At 59.3% G+C, this 26720-nt stretch overlaps 10 protein-coding genes across 10 annotated transcripts; 6 read left to right on the forward strand and 4 right to left on the reverse strand.

The window, feature by feature from the left end:
• Nucleotides 1-79: 79 nt before the first annotated feature.
• B0I36DRAFT_358841 (concanavalin A-like lectin/glucanase domain-containing protein) lies at nucleotides 80-1717 on the forward strand (the record flags this gene model as incomplete). Its single annotated transcript, XM_046158030.1, has 1 exon — nucleotides 80-1717. The coding sequence occupies one exon, from the start codon at nucleotides 80-82 to the stop codon at nucleotides 1715-1717; it is 1638 nt and encodes a 545-aa protein (XP_046016213.1).
• Nucleotides 1718-2270: 553 nt separating this feature from the next.
• B0I36DRAFT_313319 (isocitrate lyase) lies at nucleotides 2271-4618 on the reverse strand. Its single transcript, XM_046152603.1, has one exon. The coding sequence runs from the start codon at nucleotides 4291-4293 to the stop codon at nucleotides 2416-2418; it is 1878 nt and encodes a 625-aa protein (XP_046016214.1). The 5' UTR covers nucleotides 4294-4618; the 3' UTR covers nucleotides 2271-2415.
• A 615-nt stretch (nucleotides 4619-5233) lies between these two features.
• On the forward strand, nucleotides 5234-7311 carry B0I36DRAFT_313320 (2-methylcitrate synthase). Its single transcript, XM_046152604.1, has 3 exons — nucleotides 5234-5534; nucleotides 5636-6513; nucleotides 6603-7311. The coding sequence occupies exons 1-3, from the start codon at nucleotides 5487-5489 to the stop codon at nucleotides 7096-7098; spliced, it is 1422 nt and encodes a 473-aa protein (XP_046016215.1). The 5' UTR covers nucleotides 5234-5486; the 3' UTR covers nucleotides 7099-7311.
• Nucleotides 7312-9630, reverse strand: B0I36DRAFT_420211 (uncharacterized protein). The gene is made up of 2 exons (XM_046162154.1): nucleotides 8786-9630; nucleotides 7312-8713 (listed from the first exon to the last, which is right to left on the reverse strand). The coding sequence occupies exons 1-2, from the start codon at nucleotides 9210-9212 to the stop codon at nucleotides 7707-7709; spliced, it is 1434 nt and encodes a 477-aa protein (XP_046016216.1). The 5' UTR covers nucleotides 9213-9630; the 3' UTR covers nucleotides 7312-7706.
• Nucleotides 9631-9968: 338 nt separating this feature from the next.
• Nucleotides 9969-10428, forward strand: B0I36DRAFT_313323 (uncharacterized protein). Its single transcript, XM_046152605.1, has one exon. It carries the CDS (start codon nucleotides 10168-10170, stop codon nucleotides 10402-10404), a length of 237 nt encoding a protein of 78 aa, XP_046016217.1. The 5' UTR covers nucleotides 9969-10167; the 3' UTR covers nucleotides 10405-10428.
• Nucleotides 10429-10936: 508 nt separating this feature from the next.
• On the forward strand, nucleotides 10937-11966 carry B0I36DRAFT_345262 (short chain dehydrogenase reductase; the record flags this gene model as incomplete). Its single annotated transcript, XM_046156340.1, has 3 exons — nucleotides 10937-11001; nucleotides 11107-11248; nucleotides 11316-11966. The coding sequence occupies 3 exons, from the start codon at nucleotides 10937-10939 to the stop codon at nucleotides 11964-11966; spliced, it is 858 nt and encodes a 285-aa protein (XP_046016218.1).
• Nucleotides 11967-12704: 738 nt separating this feature from the next.
• On the reverse strand, nucleotides 12705-15558 carry B0I36DRAFT_238011 (glycosyl transferase family group 2-domain-containing protein; the record flags this gene model as incomplete). Its single annotated transcript, XM_046149574.1, has 4 exons — nucleotides 12705-13280; nucleotides 13336-13901; nucleotides 13962-15081; nucleotides 15160-15558. 4 exons carry the CDS (start codon nucleotides 15556-15558, stop codon nucleotides 12705-12707), a joined length of 2661 nt encoding a protein of 886 aa, XP_046016219.1.
• A 4204-nt stretch (nucleotides 15559-19762) lies between these two features.
• B0I36DRAFT_236945 (concanavalin A-like lectin/glucanase domain-containing protein) lies at nucleotides 19763-21227 on the forward strand (the record flags this gene model as incomplete). The annotated part of the gene is made up of 3 exons (XM_046149503.1): nucleotides 19763-20024; nucleotides 20096-20222; nucleotides 20276-21227. 3 exons carry the CDS (start codon nucleotides 19763-19765, stop codon nucleotides 21225-21227), a joined length of 1341 nt encoding a protein of 446 aa, XP_046016220.1.
• A 266-nt stretch (nucleotides 21228-21493) lies between these two features.
• Nucleotides 21494-23221, reverse strand: B0I36DRAFT_380378 (NUDIX hydrolase domain-like protein). The gene is made up of 3 exons (XM_046160815.1): nucleotides 22874-23221; nucleotides 22755-22789; nucleotides 21494-22645 (listed from the first exon to the last, which is right to left on the reverse strand). The coding sequence occupies exons 1-3, from the start codon at nucleotides 22919-22921 to the stop codon at nucleotides 21868-21870; spliced, it is 861 nt and encodes a 286-aa protein (XP_046016221.1). The 5' UTR covers nucleotides 22922-23221; the 3' UTR covers nucleotides 21494-21867.
• A 749-nt stretch (nucleotides 23222-23970) lies between these two features.
• Nucleotides 23971-26469, forward strand: B0I36DRAFT_358849 (subunit 17 of mediator complex-domain-containing protein; the record flags this gene model as incomplete). Its single annotated transcript, XM_046158031.1, has 2 exons — nucleotides 23971-24257; nucleotides 24333-26469. 2 exons carry the CDS (start codon nucleotides 23971-23973, stop codon nucleotides 26467-26469), a joined length of 2424 nt encoding a protein of 807 aa, XP_046016222.1.
• Nucleotides 26470-26720: the final 251 nt, after the last annotated feature.

Consider the following 26720-nt stretch of genomic DNA (forward strand, 5'->3'; position numbering starts at 1 on the left):
TCTCGCACCGTCCGTAGCAGCCCACTGTCTTTTCTCCAGTCTAGCGACACCAGATCCCACGGCAGCAATGTTTTCCAAGATGCGTCTGGCTGCGGCTGCTGCCCTGCTCGCGGCCCTGCTCCCGTCGTCGGCCGTGGCCCAGCTTCACAGCGACTGCAACCCGCTTGAGGGCGACAAGTGCCCTCCCAACCCGGCCTTTGGCACCGCCCACGAGTTCACCTTCAACCAGTCCCAGCCGACGGGCATGTTTAAGAACGAGGCCGGCCTTCCTGGCTTCGACCCCGACAACTACGGCAGCTTCGCCATCAACAAGCAGGGCCAGTCTGTCACCTACATCACAAACTTCTACTTCTTCTTTGGCCGCACCGAAGTCATCATGAAGACGGCGCTCGGCCAGGGCATCGTCAGCTCCATCGTCTGGATGAGTGATGTCCTTGACGAGGTCGACTGGGAGTTCCTCGGCGGCAAGCCCAATTGGGTCCTCACAAACTACTTTGGCAAGGGCGAGCAAGACTGGCACAATGGCGGCAACTTGACCTCCCCGACGAGCCTCCAGACCGAGTGGCATAACTACACCAACATTTGGACCAAGGACAAGCTCGAGTGGTGGTTCGATGGCAAGCTCATCCGCACCCTTACCCCGGAACAGGCCAACAAAACCCGCAACTACCCCCAGACCCCCATGAGACTGTCTCTTGGCATCTGGTCCGGAGGCGACCCCAAGCTCAACCCCCCCGGCACTGTCGAGTGGGCCGGAGGCGAGACCGATTTCTCCAAGGCCCCCTTCACCATGTACGTCAAGTCGGCCAAGGTCGAGGACTACTCGGCCGGCAAGGAGTACAGCTACGGCGACAACTCGGGCAGCTGGCAGAGCATCCGCATCGCCACCGGAAACTCGACGGCCTATGAGAACCTCAACAAGCCCCCGGAGAAGACAGTTGCCGACAAGTGGAACGAGCTCCCGTCTAGTTCCAAGACTGGCATCTATGCCGCTGCCGGCGGTGTTGGTGGTATTGCGCTGATCGCCATGATCTGGTTCTGCATCAAGAAGCGCAAGGAAGGCCGTAAGGAAGCTGCTCTCGCCGCTGCCAAGGACGAGGAGGAGCGCTTGGAGATGGAGCGCTGGAAGAAGGAGGGCAAGAACCCGGACGCGTTGGCTTTCGATGGTGCTGACGCCAGCACTGCTGCCAAGGGTTCCTCGGTCTCGGCCATGTACTCGGTCCCTCGTGGCCCCGACTCGCCCCCTGGAAGTGCCCACGGCCCGCCCACGGGCGCATGGGATGCTACTAGTGGCAATGGTGCCGGCTCCGGCGTTGCTCCTGCTGGTTACGCTCCTGGTGGCATGCTGCGGCAACAAAGCTTCGGCCCGAGCAGTCCGTCGCTGGCGCCAGGCAGCCCAATGCAAGCTCCCCAGAACGGCAGCTACGCGCCCGTCCGGTCTCAGAGCCCTGGCATGGCGCCCAACTACCCTCTGCCTGGCTCACCATCGCAGGCCCCTTCGCGTGTCGGCTCACCAGCTGTCCAGGGCTATGGCCAACCGAATCGCACGTTCAGCTCCGGTCCTGGTGTTCCTGCTCGCAGCATGACTGCTTCGCCCGGCGGTCACCACAACATGGGTGCTGCCCCGCCGCGAAGCATGACCGCTTCTCCTGGAGGTTACACCGGTGGTGGCTATGGCGGCGCCCCTAATAACGGAGGCTACCAGTACAGGGGTTGAGGTGGCGATGCCGAGCGATTTCTTTTGGCGCTGTGATATTGTTCCTGATCTGGACCTGTTTGTTACCTCATCTGTTCAAATTTATCTCCTTCATTGGGGCAGGGCGTTTTATACACGGGTGCTTCCTCACAGGCCGTCTATTGTTGTTGTATTCATTTTGTTGAGCCTTTGTCGAGCTGCAGCGTTAGACTGTAGGAGAGCCGGAGTGCAGTCCGAATATATAAGCAATGCCTCTGGCTTCGTGGCGTGTTTACTTCTTGTACATAATTTCCTGTTGGAGGGATGAATGTTGAGGATGCCCTTTCGAAACTTGGTCATGAGTGAATTTGGTGCGGCATGGAAGTACAATCCTCAACTTGCCCGGTTGAGTGTTTGGACTGCGGATGCTTTTTATGGCCGTCCTTTGCACGGATGCATATACCGGAGTAAACATGGCAATAGCAATGCCTTCTCGAGGAAATTCGTCGTGGTGGTGCCCCGCGGTAGACATGTCTGGTTGTGACCAAGTCACTGGTAACCCGCTGGGAGGCAAATCACAGTGCTGCACGACGGAATTTCCAAAGGTCAACTCTTGCTCCCGATAACTTTACATGCTCATTCACTTTTTCATACTTTCTATGTACACGACGCGCACCTGCGCTTCACATTCTTCTTTTGGCTGTCCATGACCCTTTCTCTCACGTCCAAGAAAAGGAGATTCAATGAAACTGCCCCTCCGTATTCCCTTCACCCATGCTCTTGCTCCCGCTGCTCCCGCTCTGGATCGCGCCCAGGATGCCGTCGATATAGCTCGCCCCGCTCCACTTCTGATGCGTGAGCACGTCGCAGCCCAGCTCCTTCTCGCGCCTCTGCACGAGGTTCACGTACGCCAGCATGCCGTCCTTCTTGAACTCCTTGCTGAGCTCGTTGGTGATGGTGGCCGTGCTGTGGATCCCCGCGAGCGAGATGAGCTGCAGCACGAACCCTTCACGGGCGAGGTCCCAGATGAAGCTCTTGAGGGTGGCGTCGGTGAAGCCGTGGGCCATCCAGTTGAACGAGGGGGACAGGTTGTACACCAGGCCCTTTCCGGGGTGCTGGGCGCGGACGGCGCGCGCGAGGTCCGTCGCCACTTGCACGTTCGGGTCGCCCGTCTCGACCCATAGCAGGTCTGCGTAGGGCCCGAACGCGATGGCGCGCTTGGTCGCGGCGGGCATGCCCGCCCGGAAGTGGTAGTAACCCTCCCGCGTGCGCGGGACGTCCCAGTCAAAGTAGATGGGCTTTCCGCCGGCGGCGGGGACGTACTTGCCCGCGAGCTCGCGGCGGGCCGCGATGCCCATGTTGGGCTGGGCCTCGACGGCGGACAGGTACGCGGCGACGTTCTCCTCGCTGACCCCTTGGGCGCGGAGCTGGCTGGTCGCGGCCTCGTCAAAGGTGACGAGCTTGTGCTGTTTCACCCACTGGGCCTCGAAGGCGTCGATCTCGGACCCCGGAGCACCTGCGGCCTCCATGGCCTGCAGGGTCTCGGCCAAGGGGGCGATTCCGGGCTCCGCGACGCCAAGGATGAACTCGTGGTCGCGCACGTCAATGGCCGACGAGATGAGCTTGCCGCTCTCCGAGTCGGTGCGGGCGAGGATGAGGTTCTCGACGCCCATGACGTCCCACTGGAAGCGGGCGGCGTTGAGGCGGTTGATGTGCTCGCCCGTGGGGACGAGGACCTTGCCCGCGAGGTGGCCGCACTTCTTGCCCCCGTGGAGCTGGTCCTCAAAGTGGACGGCCGCGGCGCCGTTCTCGGCAAAGAGCTTGGCGAGCTTGAGGACCGCGCTGAGGCCGCCGTGGCCCGTGTCGCCGTCGGCGATGATGGGGCGGAAGTAGTCGACGTAAGGGGTGGAGGCGCGCTCCTGAGCACTCATCTTGCGCCGCAGGTCCCACTGCTTGCGGTCGTGCATGCTCTGGGCCTTGGCCATGCGCTGGACCTGGTTGGGCACCGTGTTGTACGGGTAGTCGCCAAAGTCTGGGGACACCTCGTTGGTGGAGGTGAGGACGGCCGAGCAGGCCCAGCCCGAGATGTAGAGGACCTCCTGGTTCGGCGCCTGCTGGGTCATCTGGACGGGGTCGATGGCGCCCATGGTGTGGATGGGCTCGCCGCGGGCCTCCTTGTCGCGAATGAGGTTGAAGAGCTTGCGGGCGGCGACGGAGCTGGGGTAGTTTTGCAGCTGGGAGCCGCGTTTCGAGACGACGTCGGCGGCCGTGTACGGCCGCTTGATGCCCGCGTAGCGCGGCGAGGCCCACCAGGCCTCGACGTCGGCTATCTGCTGCTCGTACAGCGCGTCCTCGGCGGCGCCGGCCTTGTCGGCCTCGGGCAGGAGCTGGAAGGCGTCCGAGGGCAGTGCCGTCGAGACGGGCGGGTCGACGGGCGGGAGGGCGCTCATCCTGGTGGTGGTGGAGAAGAGAGCCCGGGCGGCGAGGCTGCTTCTGGACGCGGTGGTGGCTGTGAGCGACGATGTTGTTGTTGTTATTCTCGTTGCTGTTTCTGTTGTCCTCCGCGAGACAGAGAGAGCAGCCCGCCGGGGGATGTGTGGGATGGCCCTGCGGAGCATGTTCGCGGGGAGGGCGAGGCAGCCGCGGAGCTGGGGGCGTAGGGTCCAGTTGCCGTGTGCTGTTTACACGAGAATAGATATGCTTCTTGAGAGTGCTTGTCTTGCTCTGGCAGTTGCTGTGTATCTGGATGCGTGCAAGAACACCAGTAAGGGTAGAAAGGTAAGAAGGTGGCTGGCAATGTTGTATGGCAAAGATGTCGAAACGTGGGAGTGTGGCGTGTGTTTGTCAGTGGAGGAAGGCCCGAAGGCCGGAGCGGAGCAACGGGGCGAGCTGGGGTGCCAATCGCCGATAAGCCGAGCGCTGACATAAGGAGCGACACGGAGCAGGAGCCGGGGCAGCGGCACCCCGAGGGAACCAGGTGGTGGTTAAGCCTAGGTTAAAAATATCAACGAGAGTCAGTGGGACTAAGTATGAAGGCGCGACTGGGAAATGCTTTGCCGATTGGCTGCGCGCCCAGAGGGTCCGTGGCGGGTATGCCATCATAGCTGTCTGTCGCCCACTCTATCTCTACCTAGCATTGCACGAAAAGAACATGTGCTGGCAGTGCAAACCGTGTGTCCAACTGTCAGATCTGGTATGTGGCCCTTGATCCCTCGGGGTCTACTTGTCCACCTCTCTTTGTGAGGATCTTTGTGTGCCTTGCTCTGGCACAAGCAGAAGACCACCTCCGGCCTGCCCAGCATGGGGCCCCCCACCTGTGTGAGGAGGGGACCCCACACCGAGCAGGATGGAGGCGGGTTCCCTCGGTTCATGCGGGGAAGGCGCCCCCACCACGTGCCGGGGCTCCTTGTGCCGCTCGCTGCCTCAGTCAGTCGGTGCAGGTGGTCGTGCCTGCCTGCCGTCACCAAGCAGCAGCAGCAGCAGCAGCTCTGCTTGGGCCGACGGCCAACCGGAAGCCTGAGGCCGCATTCCCCCAGTGGCCAGCGGTCTAGGTACCAACCAATGCGGGAGCTGTCTCTTTGAACCGAGGGACCAGACAAAACCATACACCACCCCCCTCTCCAAATATTCTACCATTCCTCCTCGCCATTTTCCCCTTCAGTCAGTTTGGTCTTTCTCCCCGTGTCTGTCTGTCGACTCTCTGCAGTTCCTTACAGACAACCCTTGACGCGGACTGGTTCCACCATACACCCCCCCAATCCTCCACGTCATCTCCGTTACCGCCAGCTTTCACGTCCAGCCGAGGCTCGCAATGGCCATGAACGTCCGGACGTCCACCCGCGCCTTTGGCGCCCTGCGGGTAAGTCAATTGAGGTCCGCAAAGTGCAGCAGCACGGGACCCCCAAGTCTCGAGTTGTTGTTGACGTCCACTCCTGTCACACGCTGACACGCCCGCTGCAGCAACGAGCGCCGGCTGCCCTTGTTCCCCAGACCCGCTGCTACTCGTCCGCCGAGCCCAGCCTCAAGGAGACGCTCAAGGAGGCGATCCCCGCCAAGCGCGAGCTCTTCAAGAAGGTCAAGGCCCACGGCTCAAAGGTCATTGGCGAGGTCAAGGTCGAGAACACCATTGGCGGCATGCGCGGCCTCAAGGCCATGGTCTGGGAGGGCTCCGTCCTCGACGCCAACGAGGGCATCCGCTTCCACGGCCGCACCATCAAGGACTGCCAGAAGGAGCTCCCTAAGGGCAAGACCGGCACCGAGATGCTCCCAGAGGCCATGTTCTGGCTCCTCCTCACTGGCAAAGTCCCCTCCACAAACCAGGTCCGCCAGTTCTCCCGCGAGCTCGCCGAGCAGGCCCAGCTGCCCGAGTTTGTCAACAAGATGCTCGACAACTTCCCCAAGGACCTCCACCCCATGACCCAGTTCGCCATGGCCGTCAGCGCCCTCAACTACACGTCCAAGTTTGCCAAGGCCTACGAGGCCGGCCTCAACAAGGCAGACTACTGGGAGCCCACCTTTGACGACTCCATCTCCCTCCTCGCCAAGCTCCCAACCATTGCCGCCAAGATCTACCAGAACTCGTACAAGGGCGGCGGCGCCCTCCCCGCCGACGTCGACCTCGAGCAGGACTGGTCCTACAACTTTGCCGCCATGCTCGGCAAGGCCGGCAAGGAGAACGAGAACTTCCAGGACCTGCTCCGCCTCTACCTCGCCCTACACGGCGACCACGAGGGCGGCAACGTCTCTGCCCACGCCACCCACCTGGTCGGCAGTGCTCTGAGCGACCCCTTCCTCAGCTACAGCGCCGGTCTGCAGGGTCTGGCCGGTCCTCTTCACGGGTAAGTTTTGCCACTTCTCACGAATACTAATCTCTGTAACCCAGCACTCGCAACCAATAACTAATTTCTCCTCCTCCTACTTTCACCAGACTCGCCGCCCAGGAAGTCCTCCGCTGGATCCTGCAAATGAAGGATGCCATCCCCGCCAACTACGGCGAGAAGGAAGTCCACGACTACCTCTGGTCGACGCTCAACTCGGGCCGCGTGGTACCGGGATACGGCCACGCGGTCCTGCGCAAGCCCGACCCCCGCTTCGAGGCCCTGATGGACTACGCCTCGGCCCGCCCGGAGATCGCGCAGGACCCGGTCTTCCAGCTCGTCAAGCTGAACTCCGAGGTGGCGCCCGCGGTGCTCAAGAAGCACGGCAAGACCAAGAACCCGTACCCGAACGTCGACTCGAGCTCGGGCGTGCTCTTCCACCACTACGGCTTCCACGAGACGCTGTACTATACCGCCACCTTTGGCGTCAGCAGGGGTCTCGGCCCGCTCGCCCAGCTCATCTGGGACCGCGCCCTGGGGTTGCCCATCGAGCGGCCAAAGTCCATCAACCTCGAGGGTCTCCTCAAGCAGGCCGAGTCGTCGTAGAGCCAATCGTCTGGTTCGTGTTTGTGTCGTTGTCGTGAATCAGAGGAGCGGGGAAAGGGGTTGGGGGAGAGACAGAGAAGAAACAACAGGGCAGGCAGCCTGCAGGCTCAGTCAAGGCGATATGCGAGTGCCACAAAAGAAGGAATTTTGCTTATATACCATTGGTTAGACAGACGCAATGCATGGTCACGTCACTCTTATATATGTGCAGACAGAGTTGGTCTTCCTGGAACGTGTAGATGTCTATTGCTCGAGAGGCACGTCTGATCAACAACGTCATGGTCATGTTGTGGGTCTGGCTGTCTACTAATATGAACCTCGCGAGGGTGACAGGCCACCTGCACACACAAGTCACAAGCCGCATGCTTTAGCCATTTGGACGCAGAAGTAAGTCAGGCTCGCTTATTGCAGACAACTCGTGTGTGATTCTACTGGTGCCAATCGCGCCGCTGATATATCTTTGGAATCATGACAGATGGCAAGTAAGCCTAATTCGATTACGCTGCGACGACGGAAAGAAACAAAGTCATGGCCTCTTGAATCTTCGGCAAATCCACAGGCACCGAGGACAAGTCTCGCAGAGAAGACAAACACTCAGTCCAATCCTCTTACGCAGTCTCAATGTAGCGCTTGAGCTCCCAGTCCGTCACGGCCTCGTCCCATAGCCGGATCTCGTGCTCCCTGGTGCCACCGTAGTGGTCGACAAAGGCGTCCCCAAAGACCTCGCGCGCGATGCTGTCCTTGCGCATGAAGCGCGCCGTGGCGTCCCGAAGGTTCCTAGCCAGGCGCTCTCCGCCATCGCTCGCACCACCGACATCCTCACCCTTGCCCAGCGGCGGGATGGGGATCTCGAGCTTCTTCTCTACACCACGCCAGCCGAGCCCCAGGATGGCGGCCATGATAAAGGACGAGTTGGTGTCGGCTCCCGGCACTCTGACCTCGAATCGAGTGGCGCCGGGCTTCGACGTGGGTGGAGCAATGATCCGAATCGACGCCGCCCGGTGCTCGAGACCCCATGAGACCGTGACTGGCGCCCAGAAGTTCTCAACGAGGCGCTTGTAGCTGTTGACATTGGGTGCGAGCAGTGGCATGACGTCGGGCAAGCCCTCCAGGAGGCCTGCGAGGAAGTGCCGACCGAGGTCGCTGAGGTATTCGATGTCGGGGTACTTGGCGTCGGGGTCCTTGGTGTCCCTTGCAAACAGATTCTTGCCGTCCTTGTCCACGACTGAGACGTGAGTGTGCCCGCTGTTGCCAGGCAGGCCCTGTTTGGGCTTCGCCATGAAGCAGGGGATAATGTCATACTTGGCAGCGACGCACTTGACGGCGTATTTGAAAAGTGTCGCGCGATCCGCCATCTCGGCAATTTGGCCAAATTCGAGCGCAGCCTCGTAGACGCCCGGTCCGCTTTCTGTGTGCCAGCCCTCAATATCGCACTTGAACTTGGCGCACGAGTCGAAGATGTCGTAGTAGTACTCCTTGTTCTGGAACGGGCGGGTCACGCTGTAGCCGAACATGCCCTCGGTGAGCGGTGGGAGGGACTGGGCCGGGTTGTCACGAAGGAACACGGTGGGTGACTCTGCTTGCGGTGTCTTGAACTGGAAGAACTCGAACTCGGCTGTGTGCGGTGAACGGACCAACATCAGCCTAAGGCCGCCAAATCGTTACCAGACAGTGGAGCGCAACTTACCTCCAGCCATGGCATCATAGCCCTGGCTCTTGAGCTTCTCGAGCTGGACCTTGAGCAGCCCGCGCGGGCAGGCGCACAGAGGCTCATTTGTGTCGGGGTCGTAGAAGCTAACGAGGAAGAAGGGGACGTTGTCCTCCCAGGGTATCCTGCGGAAGGAGGAGAGGTCTGGGATGGCGAGGAGGTCGCGGTAGCCGTTCTCCTTGTTGCTGATGGTGAGCTCGCGGAAGTAGGTCATGTCATGCTGGTCCCAGCCAAAGACGACGGAGCAGAAGCCAAAGCCCGACTTTGCGATGGAGAGGAACTTCTTCTTGGAGACGAGCTTGCCGCGCAGCTGGCCGTCGACATCAATGCCTGCGAGCTTGACTCCGGCGTCATCCTTGAGGATCTCTGCCAGGTTCTCGACCGTGACTTCTGTAGGAGGCGCCATCTTGGACTGGTGGTGATGCCGACAACTAGATCGAGATCGAGACGTGGGGAGCAATGTCTTGAGAGCAAGAGAGACGGGCAGGCAAGCAAGCACTGCGTTTGGGGCTGGGGCGGATCTTATCGGCCTGGTGGGGGAGCACAATGGACGTAGGGACCGCGGGAAGGACGGGCGACGTTATCGTCGACGAGAGAGAGACGACAGCCAGCCCCGCGGCTGGCGATGGTTCCCTGTTGGAGGGCCGGGCAGGGGCTTGCTTGGGCTGAGACGTCATCACGATAGGCGGGAGCCAATCCGCAGCCGGGGTGGGCCGGCCTCCCCCGCTATCAGGAGCGTGCCTGGCACTAACTGCGTCCTCGAGCTGTCATTTTGTTCCAGAGGGGTCTTGGGTCGACGGGTGAGGTCGATCGGTCGTGCGCACGATTTTAAGGTACTGTACGCAGTGCGGCCCAGGCAGGGTCTTCTTGGCTGCCGCTTCTGGCACGGCAAGTGCCATGTCGTGTACCTAGCACCTATGCTCTGATCGTTGGAGGAGCGGATAGTTGATGCTGCATGTCCCCCCCCCTTTCGATGTCGGCAGATCGACAGGGCCACTCAGAGCGAGAGGAGGAAGGACCAGCCCTGGCCCTTGCGCCTTCCGACATCTTGCTGCACCTCCTCCGATAAGGGCCCTCCCCCAATGGCATCCATGGATCTCTCAGCTCCGGAAACTCTGCTCTCGTGCATCCTGCCTGCCTGCCTCACCTCTCTCTGCATATCCCCAGATATACGCACTCATCCACAGACAAGGACATGTCGCCACCAGAGCAGCAGCCTCACCTCCTGGCTCGACCACCTGGAATGGCCTGACTCAACTCAACTCAACATGTGCCCTGACTTGAGCAGCGGGCCGACTGGGCCCCTCCCTCTCTCACCCAACACTCCTCCTGTCTCGACCATGGCCTGAGCACCGCGATTCATGCCCACCAGGTCAGGCCCACGATACGACCCATCGCCATCTCCACGCACAACCCACACGCTCCTATCGTGTTACGTACTTGGTTGCCAGCACGGACAGTCAGGACCCCGCCAGCATCCGACACCACGGCCGAGAGGCAGCGGGCTCAGCTCAGCGCGCGGCAACAAGGACATTGGCGCACCCCGGCCAGCACGGGGACCCCAGATCGGCAGCTGCAGCCATGCCACAGCCTGTTGAGGACGAGTCCAGACTCACGCCCAGAGTCGCATTCGCAAAGGTCCAGCGGCCGGGGTGGCGGTGGTGAAGCAGCAGCCGATGAGCAGGGAACAACGCCATGGTTACCTAAGGCGGTCACCGCCAGCGAGGAAGCCATCTTCCGCACGTGTCATTAGCGTCTCTGCGCATCCCGGCGGGTCCGTTGTCGGACGCCGCGGGGCGCATCAGCACGCACCGCGCCCCTCCATCGCCTCCAGATAAGGGTCCACGCGCGCCGGCTGCGGGATCGTCAACTATGCACGTATAGCACTTTCCTTATCGCCCCCGGGTTGCACATGACAAAGAACCCCATCATTCCCTGGCCCGTTCCTGTATTCCTGCTGTGAAGAGCGTCCTTCTGCGTATCCTTCTTCTCTGGCAACTTCTCCTTCTACCTCAACCACGACCATCACCCACGTCTCTCGTCTTTACACAGACACGTACCACCAGCACGCTCGCCGTCTGCCATTCATAGCCAACATCCGCCAACGCTGCCCACCGCCTCAGACTCGCAATGGGTTCCACCGCTCCCAACGGCCGCCTCGCTGGCAAGAATGCCATCATCACCGGAGCTGCTGGGTATGTCAGCCGTCAAGCACTCACCATGCCTTCCTAACGCCTCTGCGCCGCTCCCGCGCCAAAGTCGTAACCCTCGATCGCGAGGCTGACAAACACCCCTTCCAGTGGCATCGGTCTTGAGACGGCGATTCTCTTCGCCAAGGAGGGCGCCAAGGTCATTCTCTCTGACATCTCCGCCCCTGCGCTGGAAAAGGCCAAGGCCAAGGTTCAGCAGCTTGTGCCCACCGTCGGCGGTCTCGAGACTATCGTACGTTTTACGCTGTCCCCTTGACCACTTCATTGCACTGCATCCTAACTCTAACTCTTCGCAACAGCTCTGCGATGTGAGCAAGGAAGACCAGGTCAAGGCCATGGTCGAGGCTGCGGACGCCTGGGGTGGCGTCGACATCATCTTCAACAACGCCGGCATCATGCACGCCAAGGATGACGATGCCGTCGGCACCCCAGAGAACATCTGGGACCTGACCATGGACATCAACGTCAAGGGTGTCTGGTACGGCTGCAAGCACGCAGTTCTCTCCATGCGCAAGCACAAGAAGACCAAGGGAAGCATCATCAACACAGCCTCCGTCGTCGCGCTTGTCGGATCCGCCACGCCCCAGCTCGCCTACACCGCCTCCAAGGGCGCCGTCCTCGCCCTGACCCGCGAACTCGCCATTGTCCATGCGCGCGAAGGAATCCGCTTCAACAGCCTGTGCCCGGCGCCCCTCAACACCCCTCTGCTCCAGGACTGGCTCGGTGACGACAAGCCCAAGCGGATGCGCCGCGAGATTCACTTCCCCTCCGGCCGGTTCGGTGAGGCTGTGGAGCAGGCTCAGGCAGTCTTGTTCCTGGCCAGCGACGAGGCCAGCTTCGTCAACGGCCACGAGATGGTTGTGGACGGCGGCATGACCAAGGCCTACGTTACCCCCGAGGGTCAGCCGCTCGATGCGCCCACCAACAACGCCCTGAAGGACCAGCTCTGAAATGGCGCATTGGCGTGCCACAGAGAAATAAAGAATAGAGACAGCAGGCAATGCCGCAATGACGTCTTGCACGATTGAGGTGTTAGGACAGTCGGCTCGGGGCGTCCTGTCGTACACGCGTACACCAGCGCGAGCAGGTGTCGCAGCGATACCCATGGTGCGACTGCTCCCATGCCAAATGGCCAGTGGCCAAGTAGGGCGTCGCGCAGTGGCGGGGTGTGTTAGACGAGGCGCGCGTAGCCTCTGCGCTGCTTTACAAGCTGACACGAGCTGCTGTGGTTTTGATTCCACAAGTTGCCTATGCATTAGGGGATAGATGGAGTTTTGTTATTAGAGATATCAACATGGGACGATCAGCCTAGGGTGAGGCGGTTCCAAGGCGTAATAATCCAAATTCAATCACAATGACGGCACGAGCTATATCCTTTCACCCCGTACTGTACTTGACAGGTCCGAGGTTTATGCCATGTTGTCAATGTCACGTTTGACCTTGTTAGCACCGTTGCATAAAAATGATTCGGAATTAAAATTATCATGATTGCTGGGAAGTCGTATGCAAACCGCCACATTGGCGGTGGAAAAAGTCCAGTCAAGTCTAAAACTGCAACTGAATATCTAAGAACCAGAACGCGAAAACATAATTTTTTCAGATTTCCAACCAATAACGCCTCAAAATAACGGCAACAAACAGTTTCCGCCGGGTGTTGTAACCCCGCCACCGGGCGTGGCATGCCACGTCTACCACGAGAAGACCATAATGGCAGGGTTCAAGGCGATCGGGAGCAGGAGGTGGCTCGCGACAACGGTGCTCATGGGGAGGATAGCGACAAAGTCGGTGATGCGCCAGTCGTACGGGATGAAAGGGGCCTTGGCGAAGATGATCATGATGGCGATGAAGGTGCATGAGAAGAGCATGGACCACTTGAACTTCTTGAGCACCTTGGGCACCTCGATGAAGAAGTTGGAGAACTCGGCCTCCTTGGCGGTCGCGCCCCAGGTCATGTTGATCTCAAACATATGGGCTAACAGGGCCTGGGAGACGTGAAGAGACAGACCGCCAAGGAAGATGGCGAAGAGCAAGGTCCACTTGAAGTTCTCGATCAAGCAGGCAAACAGCTTGCCCTGGCCAGATCTCCAGCGCATCGCTGCCAAGCCGATGTTGCCAAGGCCGTTGAAGACGATGATGATTGAGAACCACACTTGCCACGAGTCCAGATAATACTTGTCAAGGTACCCATTGAACCAGCCCATGGCGAAGTAGTTGACCGTTGTCAGGAGCCACGCCGCACCGATGGCATAGTATGTGCCAATGTACTGCGAGTTGATTAGTAAGAGACCGAGAGGAAGGTTGGGGCACATTAGGACTTACGGAAATGACAGTGATCTTGGAAGTGAGACGGATGTTGGAAAACAAGAAGCGCCGGAACAGAGGTGTGAAAGGACCCCTCCAGAGCCAGGTTCGGATCGGGTGGAAAAGCAGCTCGTTGCAACCGTAGGCGTACTTTTCCCAGCGAGCAAGCTCGTCGTAAACGGTAAGCGAGACGCCCTCCTTGAATCCTTCACCAGCCCAGGCGGCGAGGCGAATGATGTATCCGGCGCACTGAAGACGGAGAGACATGTCAAAGTCTTCCGAGACGTGGCTTTCTGACCAGAATTTCTCGTAGTTGTCTTCGTCGAAATAGCTGACCTGCTGAATGGCACTCCAGCGAAGGATGGCGTTGTGGCCAACGAAAGGCGCGACGTCGCCGTTGGCTACAGTGTATCTGATGGCAGAGTAGATGAGGTTGGTGAAAAAGGTGATGCCGTTCTCAAAGTACGTGTGGACAACCTGCATGACGCCTGAAGAGAACTGCATGATACCAACATCAGGCGACTGCTCCATTTCTGAGACAGCGTCGAGGAGGCAGTCTTCTGGCACCCGGGTGTCCGAGTCGACTATTCGAGATTAGCAGCTGTCCGCGCGTAGACATGGTGACGAGGCGGACAGAAACTTACTGATGAGAATGTAGTCACCAATGCGGATATTTCCATCAGCCCAAGCGCGGCCGTTCTCCTGGACGACCTCCTTCAGCGCCTGCTCGTACGCCTCTGCTTCGTCGTTCTGGCTCCATTCCGGGTTTCTCTCGACTGCAGCCAGCTTTTCCTCAACGTTGCAAGAGATCATCATGGCAAAGTTCATGTTTGATGCCTTCTTGAACTTTCCACGACGCAGGAAGCCGTCCTCGCCATGACGAGGACGCGCAACCCAGCCGATGGAATGGTCAGCGTAGAATTCAATGCGATCCCTCCGCTCCTCCTCGCTGAGAAGCTGCAGGCCATCATCATTGATGAAAATATTGGCAGAGCCACCTTGCAGCTCATACGTGCTGATGGCCTTCTTCAGAGATCGGACGGTCGGCAGGATGACACCAGCCAATCCCTCCTTGTACACAGGGCATTGCACTGTGACATGAGGAAGGATGTTTGACCGCAACCGAGGCGGCGGCTTTGCGGAGTAGAACTTGGAGTTGGTTTTGAGCTGCTTGATGGGGCCTACACACTGGGCGATGCAGCCTACAATGACCTGAGCGAAGAAGAGAGTGAAGAAGACTTGAACGGGGCCCAGAAGGACCAGGCAAAGTCGTATGTAGTTTTGGTCTACCATGGTCGCGATCGCCAGCTGCCGCCAGGCAGCACCGAGGGTGACGGTGATGAGGCAGAGAACGACAGACACGAAGTACGTGTTGATCATGTGAACAGGTCGTGCTTCAGGCTTGGCCTGGCCACTCTCCTCGTCGATCTCGACCTCGGTGACATCGTGCTGCTTCTTCTTTTCGGCGATGCTGTCGTCTGCGTCGTCATCGTCTTCGTCGTCGCTGCCTCCATAGATCAGCTCCATGATTTCGTTCTCGATCTTACACGCGCGGTCGAAGATGCGCATCGGGTCGTCGTCCCAGACGACCAACAAGGCTTCCGAAGCAATGAAGGCCGCGTATTGGTGCTTGCGCGCTCTTGGGAGGTCGTGAATTGTAGGCAGGATTTGAACTTGGAGGCCATTGAGCATCGGCACCTTTTCGGCCTCAGGGCACCATGTCAACAAGGTCTTGATGGTACGAGAATTGACAGTCATGGCACACTGCACTCCGTTAGAGTGGTGATTCTGTTAATTTTCAAATCCCTGGTGGATTCGACCTTGAAAACAGCTTTGACTTACGGGGACATTGAGCGTCATGATCGCGGATGCAAACGGCGAGTCGCCCAGCCCATCCGGGCAGGCAACATAGTCATTCCGTGCCCGACGTACGAGGGCTCCTTCTACTTCGCCACTGCCATCAACGATCCAGTTCTTTCCCATCTGGTTCTGGTAGAGATAGTTGACGACGACCTCGTGTCTGATGTCTTCCACGAAGATGGAGCTGGCCAGGGATCGTGTCGATTTTCCCGAGATGGAAGGAGCCCTGAGGTGCTTTGAGGGATTACGCAGGTGATGAGCGTGCTCGAGAGCGGATGGGCGAGAAGGCTGCGCATTGCCATCTGCAGTTGTCTGTGACGGAGAGGTCGAGCCTGCCGGAGCTGCTGGCGCACCAGGCAGGAAGTAACTTTTGAGACCCATCCTGAGCAGACTTTTGATGCTGTGCTTGGCTGCCGAAGTGAGCCTACCGCGAGCTCAAATAGATGGCGAGGAACTTGGGACGCAGTTCCTCTCCGTGTCTTCGCACCAAATGAGGACTAGTTGAAGAAGTATATCGGGTTCTTGTAGTTGCAATGTCAACCCCAAAGTAAATGGAAGTTGATGTCTAGATGACAAGAGAAGGTCGGGAAGAGAGCGGCAGAGAGAGGGGCGGGGAAGAAGACTCATAACATTATGGACCGAGAGGACTTACAGGAAGGTAGGGAATGTGAGATATGAGTCGAGCTTCCAGCCACTGGACTGGACTGGCGGCGTGCACCAAGTGGGACAGGATGCCCAAGAACGAAGCGATGCAGGTACCACGCGGGAGCTGGAAAGCGGCTCGAAACAGGCGTGATGCTTTGTTGGGCCGGCCGCTGCCGACTGCAGACGTCGACCATCTCTAGCTCGGTCGGCCTTGGGGCCATCGCAACAGAGCACGATCGAACTGAGACGGTGCCGTGGCTGGGTGCTGCCGCTCTGTCGCTGGGTCCACCGGCGCCCACAGTCAACAATGGATTGGTCCTGATGCTGTAGCCAAGTCTGGTTGAAGCCACCTGTGAGGGGAGCCCGGCCGCCGGTAGAGCCGAGGAGCGTCAAGCTAGGGGTGTGGCATGGCATGGGGAGGAACACATCAGGGCGACCGGTGGGCGTGCGCGTGTACGATGGTAGTCGCGATGTCGCCATGGAGACCCTCCCCCTGGCAGGCGTGTTACCTGGCCGGAGAGCTAGTGGGCAGGCAGGACGACGCTCCCAGACGGCAGTTGCGGTACGGGAGGACAAGCGAGTGGGTGACACTGGACGGCTGGTGATGGCGGTCTGCATGCACCGCAGAGGAGTCGTTGCGCTGGTGGCGAGGCTAGCCCGGATCGGAGCCGTGCAGCACGTAGCGCAGGTACGTGTCCCGCCGCGCCTGGCCAAACACAGCAGCTGCCAGTCTGTGAAGGGTGGATGCGGTCGCTGCAGTGATTCCCATCTGCAGCATTTCGAGCATGAGCACCTGCATCTGGTCAATCCAGTCAATGGATGTGCCTGGATACGTACCCGAGTGCTGCTGCAAGTTGTCCGTGCCATGTGCGCTGGCTGGCTGGCCTGAGGCCACAGCTGCCGCCTGCCCCCCACGACCAGCTGATGTTGCCAATTGGAATGCGCCTTCCCGCTCCGTATCTGCATCCAAGCATGCCCAGCTGGCTGTCACTGATATACTTCCTGGCTGCATCACATCACAGCACGCATCGCAGCATGCATTGCAGCACGCCAGCATGCCAGCACCGCTCTCACGCCCACTGGCATCATCTTCACGGGCAATTCTACGGGCGGGCCGCATGTCGTCGTCTTCCAGGGCCCCACAACTCGCGGAACACTCCACCACATCGACGAGGGAGGGTCAGGGCCAGGGCTAGGGCCCCCTGGTGCAGATCCGGCCCATTCTACCACGCGCGCTCAATATCCACCCCGTGGCCCCAGCCCAGCCGCTGGGACTGTTGGTCGTGGCGTTATGCATTGCTATGTACAACGCTCAGGGCCAAAGAGATGGGAGTCCAGATGCTGGCGAGTCGGCAGCTGCATGGCCTTGGCAGCAAGCAGTTCGACGTTGACGCCAGGCGGCCACCTGTCACAGGGTCCTATCCTCTCCTACCCTCCCAACCAAAAATAGTAAAGCATGGCGCTGCATGCAACACTGGGCCGGTAGAGTCGTTACGGTGTGCCTGAAGTGGCCATCAGCCGCCGTGCCATCTAGCCTGCGGCCTAGCTCGGCAGTCCGTTCTAGCGCGCCCCACTGCTGCGGCTCGCCGCCCACCACGATAGCTCGATCTTGCTGGCGCAGGCGGTAACACGGATACGGACCGTTAGGGATGACGACTAGTCAGCCTACGGAGCGCCGCCTTCCGCAAGCCTCTGGCAGCCTTCGGGGACCACTTTTTGGGCCAATCCTTTACGGTCGGGCGACTGGCAATCGAGGGAGCCTCATTGTCATAAATGGCAGAACACCAAGATTTCTCGATATTTGTCACAATCAAGCCAACTGCAGCGTCATATGGCCGAAACACGTCTGTATGTCTGGAGACCACTGCGGAGCGCCAGTCTTGTTCTACATCCCAGTAGTGATGCAGTGTCCCGTATCAATTGCCAATGGCTTGTGGATCGTCAAGGCAAGCGCCCAAACTCCAGTGTAGAATCGACTCACAGCGTCAGTACAAGGCCATCGTGCTTGCGAGAATTGTCTCTCCACGCAAGCCCCATGGAAACATCACCAGGGTCAATCCCATTGTTTCACGGATGTCGTGCAGAACTTTTACAGTACATGAAAAACAACGCCGCCGAGTAGCGTAGCGCCTGGCTGGGCCCACAAACGGTGACGGGGAATTGCCAAGCGCTAGACTTATTTGAACTGTACCTATGGCCGAGCGATCCAACGCTGCCCTCATCCAACCTGACGGGAAATTTGCAGTGGGCCACCCCATTGTCGCTGGTCCGGTAAACGACGTCATTGACTGCAGACCTGGGCTCGGATCTCGATAGGATGGAGCAGCACGCTGTCAACGGTCGGATGAATGTTGTTGGGGGACGACAAGTGTGCTATGGTTTACTGATGGAGGCGGATCTGCCAGACCAGACAGATATGCTGCATGCACGCAATCCGGTTTGAGTTTGAGAGCACAGCACATCATGTCACGCCGTAATCTTTGAAGCTCGTATCACGGCGTCGGCTTGCAGCAAACCTGAAAGAGCCGCATGAGAGTGCATTGTCAACGCGAGGGAATGGGGCCGCGGACCGGGCCCGAGCTGCAGTCCGCCAGCTGCCAGGGGACATGATCGTGTCGAGCTGCATTTGCTGGACGGCTTTGACTTCACTAGTCTCAGTCACAAGCATGCAGCTCAGCCTTAGGCTGCATCCTCGAGCCGCAGAGTGTGTGACAATCACCATGGCAAGCCGCGGCTCTACCCCTGGCTAATGCGTCCCGAGTAGGTTCCGTGCCCTGACGATGGCTCGCACTAGGAGGCAAGCCAAAGCCAGCAGGCCGGGCTCGCGCGCAGATCTTGCCCGAGCTGTACATTTGAGATTGGTCGCTTGAGTGGACGGATTGGGCCGCCTCGTGCCACGATGCTGCTCCGAGGAAGCCACGCAGGGTTTGGTACCAGCTGGCGAGCAGGGAGTTGTGCCGTCGATACAGATCAACCGGTGGCGGACACGGCAAACAATCATGCACGCCAATCATTATCAGGGGTCATCGTGGCGTGTTTCGGGACTAAGCCGTCGAGTCTGCTCCAAGATACGAGTCGAAGGCTGGGGCTGTCCAGGCAATGAAGCATCCGGCGCTCGCGGGACAGCCAACAAGCAGACGTGGATTTGCGGCGATTGCGACTTGACTGCGGCTCCATCACCATGTCCAGCCTATGGCGGTCTCCATGTGCCTGGCGATGTGAGCCAATCGGTGTCCGTGGCCGTCCATCCATCCATTTGATGGCAGCCAGACTGCACCGCTGTCCGGCACCGTCCCGTGGGTGCGGTGCCTGAGCGGGTGGCGCGCCCAGAGACGGCGCCGCCCAGTGGGTGGGTGCCGCCGTTGCTGCCGCCCATCGAGCCCACCGGTCTAGCGCCGCCTCGAGCAGCTTCTCGATCACCCCCACCACTCTCACACTCGTGGCTGGGGACAGCCTCGCCTGAGCACCGCTGCGTTCCGCGGGCTGGGCGGGCGGTTCCAGGCTTCAACGGCTCTGGCCTCGCCAGCGGCCATCTGCGCCATGCTCTCCAGGTGGGCGGTATCAGACCTCCCACCAGAATCCCGCCGCAAGCAGTGTCGTCTTGGTTCAGACTCGCATGCTACATCTAGGCCTCGCCTGAGCCTTCTTTCTTCCCGTCCATCATCCTTCCATCTTCTCTCACACACAATCTACAGCAAGTGTTCCGAAATCATCAAATCGGCCATCGTCTTTGTCTCTGCATTCCATCTTCATTCATCATCAAAGACTGCTGCCCATCACTTCACACATTCACAAACTCCATCACAGCCTTGCCTTGACGACGTCTTGGTCGTGACATCAGATCACAATGGACCGCTCAAGTCAGCACTCTGCTCGTGCCACGCACCTCACAGAGAAGAGCGATCCCTTTGTGGACACCAGCGCTGCCCTCAGCGTCAGCATGGCCCAGTCCACCGATGCTTCGCAGAACGTGACTCCTCACGATCCCTTTCAGTCCCCCGAGTTCTCGAGGGCGCCGTCCAGCTTCAGTCATAACTCGTACGGTGTCGGCCGGTCTGCGCCTCCAGCTCCTCGCTACTTCCACTCTCGCCGTGTCAGGAAGGAGGACGTTGAGAAGCCCTGGCTCGAGAAGAAGGACCCCAAGGAGAAGTGGGTGACGATCCTGCCTTGTATTGGCCTTGGTCTCGGCATTGCTCTCTCTGGTAAGTCCGCCGCATATGCTTGATGAAGCCCCTCTTCATTTTACAACGACTAATCTCTCCTCGCATTGTAGGCTTCCTCGTCTGGGATGGTATCCGCAGTGTCGTCAAGAACAACTACTGCCCTGTTCTTGATGACAACTTCTCTGGCGGCCTCAACCGCGACGTGTGGATGGAAGAAGTCCAAGTCGGCGGCTTTGGGTACGTATCCTCGATCTACCTCTCCCATCCGAGACACTCTAACACCTTCAAAGCAATGGCGAGTTCGAGCAGACCACCAACACTGGCGAGAACGTCTACGTCGAGAACGGCCATCTCTTCATCAAGCCGACCCTCCAGGATCCTGCTTTGATGGAGACCAACAACGTAATCAACCTGCTCGACCAGGGTATCTGCACGTCAACCAACTACTATGACTGCGTTGCCGCTACCAACACCACTGCTGGCAACTCCAGTGTTGTCCCCCCCACCAAGTCTGGTCGCCTCATCACCAAGCCCACCAACGGGCGGAAGGGCGTGTCCATCAAGTACGGCCGTGTCGAGGTCACTGCCAAGCTGCCCAAGGGCGACTGGCTCTGGCCCGCCATCTGGATGATGCCTGTCGACGACACGTATGGCCCCTGGCCTGCCTCTGGCGAGATTGACATTGTCGAGGCCCGTGGCAACAACTACACCTACGAGCAGGGCGGCAACAACATTGCCTCAAGCGCTCTCCACTGGGGCCCAGATGTTGCCAACGACGCCTGGTGGCGCACCAACGTCAAGCGTCCGGCCCTGCACACCACGTACAGCGCCGGCTTCAACACGTTTGGCCTCGAGTGGTCCGAGAAGTACCTCTTCACCTATGTCAACTCGCGCCTGCTGCAGGTTCTGTACACCAACTTTGACGACTACCTCTTTGACCGCGGCGGCTTCCCCAACGCCAACTCGAACGGCACCTTCCTGCAGAACCCGTGGGCCAAGTCGCCCAACAAGAACGCCCCCTTTGACCAGCGCTTCTTCCTGATCCTCAACGTCGCCGTGGGCGGCACCAACGGCTGGTTCCAGGACTCCAAGAGCGGCAAGCCGTGGCTCGACGGCTCTCCCAACGCCAAGAAGGACTTCTGGAACGCCCGCGACACGTGGCTGCCCACCTGGACCCAGCCGGCCATGGAGATCTCCAGTGTCAAGATCTGGCAGCAGTGCAACGGAAACGAGGATTTGTAAAACAGGTGCTGTGATGTGAACTCCTTGGGATAGTCACCAGTGACTCTCTTCATTTGACACGATGTTTCTCGGATTTTTTCTCTTTTCTTTCCCCCTCGCAAAAGTGGGATGGGTTATGATCGCGGCGTTTCTGGTTTGCACGACCACTGTATTTTAGCAGCTTGTCTGCCGTATGTGCTCTCGTCTTGGCTTTTGGTTGATGTTTGGATTTTGAGCGATAGACACATCAAATAATAGAATTAATAACTCATCCTCCCGAGTTGACTGATTGTGGGTGCCGATTACCGCGAAATATATCATTCCTTAGGGAAGTAATGCCTAGATGTATCACATGACGTGCTCACCCTCGCCGCACGAGCCTTCATTTCCATACCTTGGACATAGATACCGGAAGCTCTCTGTGATATCTTTTTCGTCCCATGGGTACTGGCTTGTCCCGAGAAGGCAGGGTCATCTTTCTTTTTCCTTGATCTAGCACCCACGGACACCACGCCTTCATATCCAACCCGTCTGGCTACGTTCTCTCGCCTTCACATATTCCAAAGGTTCTTTTTCTCCCCGCAGTCCTGTCATCTTGCCTCTTCCACCCCTTCCGCCAAACCGACCCTTTTCCATCACGCTTTGTCACCGCCTCCTAACCTCACCTCACCTTCCCAGCAGCCCCAAACCCAAACGCCCTCGCCATCTCCCACCCCTCGGCGAGGCCCCCGACGCGGGCGTCAATCGCGTACCCTTCTCTCTCGAGCCGGACACACTCGCGCCACAGCCGGCCCAGGGGCACGGTGAAGCAGTCAATGTACTCGCCGTCCTCGAGTTCCGGCTTCGGGTCCCGGTTCTGGGTCAGGGACATGTCGACGTCGACGTGGACCATGACGAGGTTGGTGTTGCAGAAGCCCGGGTCGTTGAACATTATCGGTGTCCTTGTCGTCGGGGCCCTTGTCGTGGTGGTGGCGGAGGTCATGGGCAGCAGGGTGCCGTGGTAGCCCGTCTCCTCGCGCAGCTCGCGCAGGGCCGCCTGCTCCGGGTCCTCGCCCGCGTCGATCAGGCCGGCGGGGAACTCGATGCAGATGGCGTCTATGGGCGGGCGGTACTGTTTCTGGAGGACGACTAGTGGGCCCTCGTCTTGTTCGTCGTCTTGTTCGTCTTGTCGTTGTTCTTCTTCTTCTTCTTCTCTTCTCGCCGTGTTGTTGTTGTCATTGTGGTAAGTGGTTCCATTGGTGTGGTTCACATGGTTGGCGGTACTACTGCTACTCCCACTGCTGGACGACGAGGACGAGGACGGCGCAGGTTTGCAGCCCTCTGGGTACCGCAGGATGGCGACGATGCCGACCCCGTCCACGCCGCACGACTCGGGCCGGGTGGTGCGCTCGGCCGACTCCCACGTGCGGTGGGCGCCCGTCTGGTCGGCGTAGTTGAGCCTGTGACAGATTACGTGGGCGTGTGTCAATTATGCTCCGTCTGAACCGCGAGGCTTCCGTTTCGTGGGCTGTGCAATCTGAATATGTGTCGAGGTGTCAAGGTACTTACTTGACTAGCTCTGTCCATTTGGCCTCCTTCGGGTCCTAGATTACAGAAAAGGGAATGGCCAGTCAGTCTGTTGGTTCTTCCATTCTTGGCCATGTCTGGAGAGGCAGGGCAGGGCGTACAAGTGGCTCTGTGGAGAGAACCTTGGCCATTGGGGCCGAGGGCGACATGGCTGACAATTTGCTGCTGCTTGGTGAAAGTCAAGGGCGTAAAGATGGTGTATCAGATCAATATTTCTCAAGGGGACTTGAGGATATGTCGACAGCTCAGATCACCGTGGTATATGGGCAAAGAGGCGAGCTTCGAAGAGCGAAAAACTGAACAATAGAGCCAAGAGATAAGGGATAATCGCCAGCGAGAATGTGATCGGACTTTTTATGTATGTATGAGAAAGAAAAGAAAAAACAAAAAGTCAAACATGCATATTCCCAAAAGGCTCTCTCGTCTTGGTCGTGTGCCGTGAGCTTTTGTCTCTGCGGCAGTCGCAGACAGGGCCCTCCGCGTCTGGCGTCACCGCTCCGGCCCATGACAGCACGACTTGCAGCAGACGATTGCGCTACTGCAGCACCTCCCGTGCCCACACAGCCAATTGGGAGCTGGTGTTTTTGCTCCGAGCTCTCAGCAATCCTGTCAGGCATTCATCGCGGCCAACCCTTGCATTCCCGCGGCCTTGCTGAGGTGCACACCGGTCAATGGCTGGCTGGCTGGCTCATGTCTCGCGTGTGAGCCAAGCGTGTTGCTGGTCTTTGGTCCTTCGCCACCAGCAAAGTCACCCGGCCGCCAGCTGGAAGGAAGACACAGTTCGAGGGCAGACCGACTGATTAGGGCCTGAGACTTCGCCCCAAAAACATGGGAAGCCGGACAGAAGCAAGACATAGACGCTGATGGGAGGTAACACTTTGAGCATGGAGGTGGAAGCTGGATACAGTCTGACTGGGCACTATTCGCACTATTCGCACTGTCGCTTTGTAGTCCCGACGAACCGGAGCTGCAGGGGTCTTGGGAACTAATGAGGACCAGCAGCCACGAGAACGTGAGAGGAACCCAAACAACCATAGACACTGCCAACGACAACCACGACGACGACGACGACGCAGTAGGCACGGGTCACTCTGCACACCCAATGCCTCCTCCCAGACACCCATGACCCTGCGGCGACAGGCCACCGTCACCACCACACAACAAGAAACAAGACTGCCTCCCACAGGGCGCCCTCAGCATGGCCGCTTCGCCCTTCTCCCTCCGGCCCTGGCCAACCGGCGACAAGAAGCCAAAGAACCTCGCAGAGTTTGTCGCCCGCGTCCATGCCGAGCCCGGCGGCTTCCGCAGCGTCACCGAGGACAAGCTGCGCGACGACATCAAGGCACTCGACGACACCGCTGGCCTCGACCAGCCCGACTCTTCGTCCTCCGACGATGACAGCGACGACGGCGACGACGAGACCAAGGACGACGAGGACACAAAAGACGCCATTGCCGCGCGCGACGAGTTCTTCCGGAGTTGCGAGTATGTCTGGACTGTCTTGCCGACCACCTGAGCAGAGTAAACAACAACAATACTAACAGTCCGTGTCTCTCGCAGCCATGCCCACCAGTCGGCCATGCTCGCCCTCGACGCCATCTCGCTCCTCCTCTCAAAGGAAATGCCAGTCCAGGCCGGCACCACCCTGTCCACAGCCCTGAGGGATGCCGTGGGCATCGGCACGCTCGGCGCCTCCAAGCTCCACGACTCCAACGTCACCGAGGCGCGCACAAAAAACGACCTCACCGTCGCCACGGGATGGCGCGTCATGGGCCTCAACAAGATGGTCGACTCGGTCATGGCCGCTGCCGAGCGCCTGGAGAAAGAGATGGAGCTCGAGGCAAAGTACTGGGCCGACGTGCTCGCCGTCAGCGACAAAGGCTGGGCCGTCTGCTCCCTGCCACAGGACCAGCACACCCTGGGAGTGCGCTTCGGCTTCTCGGAAGCCGCACCCGAGTTCAGAGACCAGAGCCTGGCTCCCCTACGACGGCAAGACGACGGCACTGTCCGTCTGGACACGTCTCGCGTTGGCCGCGGTTCGCAGAGAATACGTGTATCCGTTGAGAGGAACGGCGGCGTTACCGCCCAATCCCGTATCCCGCGGCGCACGCCGGACGACGCTCCACTGCCAGACCGGGTGCTTGAGGCCAGAAACACAGCCTTCTCCCAGGAGCTCTGGTACGAGCTCAACAGGGAGGCACGAACCCTGCTCTCATACGGCGTCCAGATGACCGACACCGAGGTCACTTACCAGACTGGACCGGACACAAAGATCATCCTGACGCTCCACGATCTTGTTGACGAGCAAGACGAGGAGGAACAGGGATCCGGCCACAAGGACCATGACCTGGCCAACTCGGTGACAATGGTTCTACACTTCCTCCTGTCTTTTGCGCATCGCCAAAACTACCGCACCCGGACGCAGATCAGCACAGCCCGAGCTCCGCCGACCACTCCACCATATTCGCTCCTGCGTCCTCTGATTGCCCGCACGAGACACATCAGCACCTGCGACGGCCTGGCACGCTTCCTCGGCGAACTCGTGTCCGTGCTGCAGAGAGCCGGCGTGTCGACAGCGTCGTACACCATGACGGCACAGCCCGTGGCCATCCAGCCACATCAGGAGGCCCAGGTGCGCCGCGCCTCCAAGTCCGAGATCCTCTCGGCCAACCTCATCTCGTCGATGGACCTGCAGGCCGAGCTGGTGCTCACGAGCGAGGCCCGGCTCAACATCCGCGGCAGGACGTTCATGCAACCCTGGATCGGGCAGCAGCTACGCGTCCTCCTCGCCGCGCCCCAGGCGGCACCGCCGTCATCCTCCTCCACGTCTCCAGCCGCGGCGGCAGGAGGCAGACTTCCAGCGACCACCACCGGGGCCGCCGCCGCCGCCGCTAACCCTCTAGAATCATCATACCCGCCGTCAGGCGACGCCTACCCAGACCTGGCCAGCCTGACGACGTACCTGCGCAATGCCACCTTGCGCGCGCTCTCACACAATCTCGCCGCCAACGCCGCCGCCGCCTCCAGCGCCTCCGCTTCCAATACAGCGGACATTGGCCGGTCCGAAGGATTCACGGGCCCAGTCATCACGGCGGACCACGGCAATAGGGAGGTCCGACTCAGCTTTGTCACAAACACGGACATAGTCAGCACCACCACCACCGAGCCCAGCAGTAGCAGTAGTGCTGCTGCTATTACTGCTGCTCCGCCTTCAGCGACCCCATTGGTCCTGCAGTGCGAAGGCCAGTGGCGTTCCTCATCATCATCGTTGTCGACGTCGTCATCGTCATCGTCTCCTCCAGCTCGAAAACGACCGTCAGACGCCACAAACGGCAGTAACGCAGACATCATCAATAGCAACAACAATAACAACGATGACGGTAATGACACCAGTGCAGACGGAACGGCACCGGGTGGTGGCGACGGCATCGGCAACGGCCATGATGGTGCCGAGACCAAGACTCAAAGATGGACCTGGACTTCTTTGGCTCCGGCTTCGGCTGCTTCAGCAGCAGCAGGAGGAGGAGGAGGAGGGGAACCGGGATCGACAACGACGACAACGACTACCGGACAAGACAGGGTGGTCAAGACCAAGGGAACTCACAGTAACACCACCGGAGAGGGTCGCAACCTGGTCGCCACGAAATCTGACAGGCTCGAAGCCGTGGTTGTAAAGATCCTCGTCGGAAGGCTGTGATTAAACCCTGAATCTGATTCTAACCATTTCTTCGAGACCCAAAATTAGAGCCGTGGTACTTGGTCCTACGGTCCTACTGCTGGGATCCGTTCTCGACATCACAAAGAACTCAGAGGGAGAATGGTCATAGACAAAGCCAAAAGCCCACATCCAGGGCCAGAACACATAAATTAAGACCGTAGACCTCAATAAAATGCTCATATTATCTCGTCTAGGCATACCACCACTCCAACTGGCTAATACTGCTTGAT

Source organism: Microdochium trichocladiopsis (assembly GCF_020744255.1).
Source record: "Microdochium trichocladiopsis strain MPI-CAGE-CH-0230 chromosome Unknown B0I36scaffold_2, whole genome shotgun sequence".
In the NCBI taxonomy this organism is placed as follows: domain Eukaryota; kingdom Fungi; phylum Ascomycota; class Sordariomycetes; order Xylariales; family Microdochiaceae; genus Microdochium; species Microdochium trichocladiopsis.